Consider the following 3853-nt stretch of genomic DNA (forward strand, 5'->3'; position numbering starts at 1 on the left):
ACAGCCAACAGCGCTGCTTCTCATTAAAACACCACCTCGTTATGAAAATGGCTCACCCAACATCCAACTTCCATCAGAGTCACTTACTCGCTCTCAGCACCGTGTGTATCTCTTTCGCAGCACACTCATCAGCTACTTTTCCAAGTTCTCAAGCAAGCAGGAGCTGAAACGCAGCTCTGACACCAAATGAACAACGTCCTTGCGGAGCAGAACAAGGAAAGCAGCAGACCGTCCCACAGACACGGACCCCCCGCCGGACACACACCGAACCAGACCCCTTCTGCCCGGCAGAACCGGCGAGGGGGGGCGCCGCAGGGGCAGCTCTTCCATCTCCCCCGGCTGCCTCAGCCACGACTGCTGCCTTTCCAGGGAGCGGAGGGGGGTGCCAGAAGGGCACAGCTCTAACCCAGGTAGGAATATGATCGTCACACCAAAACCAACCTTTTTCCTTCCCTCGCTATCAAATATAATGCATCTTATTACAGGGATAATAAACAAACAAACCATAAGATTAATCTGTGCTTAAGCCTGAACAAAGTCATAAAAATCAGTCCTATTTCAATTTTACATTATTTATTAATATGCTGAAAATATTCCAGCTAGTCCCACAGGCACTGCAGCTAACATACAACGTAAACCGTGCCAGCAGGACTATTTACCTTTCTTAACAGAGCGACCATTTCTTTTGACCACGCAGACGAGTACTGAACGCTCACAGTACTGAAGAGCTGAATTAAAGACTCCACGGGGTTGTTGGAGTGGATGTCATACGGCCTCTGGGGGAAAAAAAAGCAGACAGTTGAGAAGCAATTCCCTCTCCTCTCTGCAGTCCATCAGAAAGCGCGTCCCGAGGCCTCGGCCCGTCCGGGAGCCCTACCCAGCCCCGCAGCAGTTCGTAAGCCATGATTCCCAGCGACCACCAATCCACCTCGAAGGAGTAGCCCGTCCCGCCGTTCAGGAAGGAATGGAAAATCTCCGGGGCTGGATAGAAAGGGCAAAATTCAACAGGTTATTCATTGACTTCAGTTTGTTTCTATTTCAGTATTTCACTTAAGTCAGCATGTAAACCTTCTGGTTATTTTTATGCACTGCTGCCCGAGGGGAGGCTTTGCAAGTCGGGGCGAGCAGGAGGAGCAGGAGGAGCAGGAGCAGCACGCCTGCCCTCGCTGGGCAGCTGGGTTATGGGCAACCCAGCCAGCGCGGGACGGCAGACACCCAGCGCCCGCCGGGACACACCAGGTCCCAGGCCGGGGCCAGCAGGGAGGGCAGGGCGGGATGGGGAGGGGGTGCTGAGAGCCATTCGCTCGCTCGGGCAGTTCCACCTTTCCAACGACCAGGCTCTGCTGAATGACTTGGGCGCATGCATTCATGTCCTAAATTAACTCGGGGCCTTTGTCACAGACAGGGACTGTCAGGCAGCATGCGGTGAGCGCTCTTGAAACGTAAAATACAGATGTAAGGAACAGCTGTTATTTCTTACCCATGTACGGCTTTGTTCCAGCTAATGCGGTTGCTCTTTCACCATCCCTAATTATTGTTGCAATATTAAAATCTGTTAAATGCGCATGACCTTAAATAAAGACACATTTTAAGAAGGAATTAATTGCAGTGCAGAACAGTAGCAATGTAAAGTCAGAACACATTTGTTTCATAAGCTTCTGCCCTCGGACAGTATAGCACGGGCGCAGACAGGTCGGGGCCAGACCCCACCGAACAGCCGTAACAGACCCTGAAGCTTTCCCAGGGTCTCAGGCCAACTAGGTGATTAAACGGTAGCTAGCGTTGGGTCTCCATTTTAAATCACACTTGGAGCAAACTACTCACCTACACCAGCTCCAGCACCTGGTCAAATTGCCCTAGCCAGAACCCACAGTCAGCGAAGACGACAACAGGGAAGGACTATACTAAGATATTGCCTTGGTCCCACTGATTTAAACCCCAGCACTGTTTTTGCTGAAAGCCACTGAACCACAACTACCCCAAAGTCCCAGAGCTAAAACCGTGCTGCCCACTGTACAGACCACAGCAAATGTGGACATGCCAGCTGAATGAAATCATAGCAACGCTTCCCAAACCCTAAGGCTGGGTGAAGAAATCATTAAGATATTTCAAACAGTGCTGGAACACCTTCTCTCTGTTTCCACTTTCTCCACCATCAGGACTGAAAGTTAAAATTCAGACTAGGTTATCATTTTCAAGCCAGCCTGGTACACAGAAAACCACTTCCTCTTCTGGAGGCTACTTTCTGCTTTCTGTCCTCAAGGCAGTAGGAAAGTGGTGTGTAAATCACAGCCTGCCTTGACCTGTGAAGTCTTCCCTTACGTCTCCTTTTTCCCATTTATGTTTGGGCTTTATACCCTGCACTATTTTCTAATTAACTTCCATGCAAGTGTAAGCTTTGGTTTTGATGAGGCTTTACGGTAAAACTTGGATGTTTGGAGCCTGCTGTCCTGAGAGATTGCATCTTCGTTTTATAAGATCTACTATGGGAACAGAGGTGATTACAGGATCTCCCAGAGCGTTTCTCCCACGTAGGCCACTGAGACAATATTACCAATAGATGCCCTCCTTAAGGTTCCTGACTGCACTCCACCTGGGCCAGCCCAGGTCCATCCCCTCAGGAAGACATCAAAACTATCCTGAAAGTACGCTCTCGAACTCAGCAAAGTCAGCTCTCCCGCTCTGTGCCCCCCAGGACGCCAGGTACGGCAGTTCTGGCACGGGTGACCTGAGTACTGGGGCTCTCGTGAGAAAGGAGGCTGAGTGTGGGCGAAGCAAGGTGGGGGTAACGAGGAGAGGGGCTGCCCTTGGGGGTCTTCCCCGGCACCACACCGCACAGGTACATTCAACCAAACACCGATCACCTAGGAGGAGTGGTGCTTTTTCCACACTTTCCCCATATAAAAAGATGCAGAGTATTCAGGACTGTAAAGAATCTGTCCCTCAAATGAAGGAGGCAGACAAAGCAAGGCAGAGATCCTACCTTGCTCATCGAGGAGGATGTTGTCTGGTTTTACATCTCTGGGAAAAGAAGCAAGGTTACAGCAAGATGAAATCTCAGTCAAATCAAGGATGCAACTCGACAACAAAAAACCTTTAACCTCTTTAACTATCAAAACTGGGAACAAATAAACCAAAAATACCCTAACATAAGACAAGTTATGATGGACTAGAAATATGCTTTTCCTGGGCAACTGGGCAAAAAAGTGGGAGCATCAGACTTGTTCAGGCATCATTTCCAAGGAAAATTAATAACACGATAACTGGCCTATTTCTGTGAAACCCTTGATCACTTTGAAACCCACCCTGGAAGGTGCCTTCATCCCCCAGGCCAAGTGTCAGGCTTCCTCCAAGTGCCCGGGGAGCAGGACCAGCAGCCGGAGGGTGCCCAGGACCGGCACTGCCAGCGCGGTTTAGTGCCAGCAGTCCCCTGACGCCGGGGCACCGGTAGCATTAAGCAAAGACAGCATCACGCACCCCACACCAGCCATGAGCGGCGCAGTGGTCGGGCAGCTCCCACCAGCTCCCGACTGCAAGTAAGAGACTGCGTGGTTACCTGTGGATAATGTGCTGACTTCGTAGGTAGTCGAGAGCCAGTGCCATCTCGCAGATGTAGAGTTTGACCGTTTCTTCTGTAAACTGAACGTTTTGCTGCAGGTGATAGCGCAGGTCGCCACCGAGAAGCAAGTCCACCACCATGAACATGTCCTCCTCGTCCTGAAAGGAGTACCTGCGGGACCGGCCGGGTGTGAGCGAGCAGGCTGAGTCTCACAGGAGCACGGACACCTCCCACCAGACCAGGTTGCTCACAGCCCCATCCAACCTGGCCTTGAACACTCCCAGGGATGGGGCA

The 3853-nt window shown here is 51.1% G+C and overlaps 1 protein-coding gene across 1 annotated transcript in view; it reads right to left on the reverse strand.

Annotated features, from left to right (window-relative positions):
• Positions 1-3853, reverse strand: part of STK32C (serine/threonine kinase 32C) — a gene marked incomplete at its 3' end in the record, with an annotated part of 9279 nt that overhangs the window by 1956 nt on the left and 3470 nt on the right. Inside the window, exons 2-6 of the mRNA XM_009708478.1 lie at positions 3557-3730; positions 2984-3021; positions 1481-1570; positions 878-981; positions 660-776 (exon numbers count right to left, since the gene is read on the reverse strand). Coding sequence (XP_009706780.1) covers positions 660-776; positions 878-981; positions 1481-1570; positions 2984-3021; positions 3557-3730 — 523 coding nt within the window. The remainder of the gene's footprint in view (positions 1-659; positions 777-877; positions 982-1480; positions 1571-2983; positions 3022-3556; positions 3731-3853) is intronic.

The sequence above is a fragment of the Cariama cristata genome, unplaced genomic scaffold (assembly GCF_000690535.1).
Source record: "Cariama cristata isolate BGI_N322 unplaced genomic scaffold, ASM69053v1 scaffold24179, whole genome shotgun sequence".
NCBI lineage: Eukaryota > Metazoa > Chordata > Aves > Cariamiformes > Cariamidae > Cariama > Cariama cristata.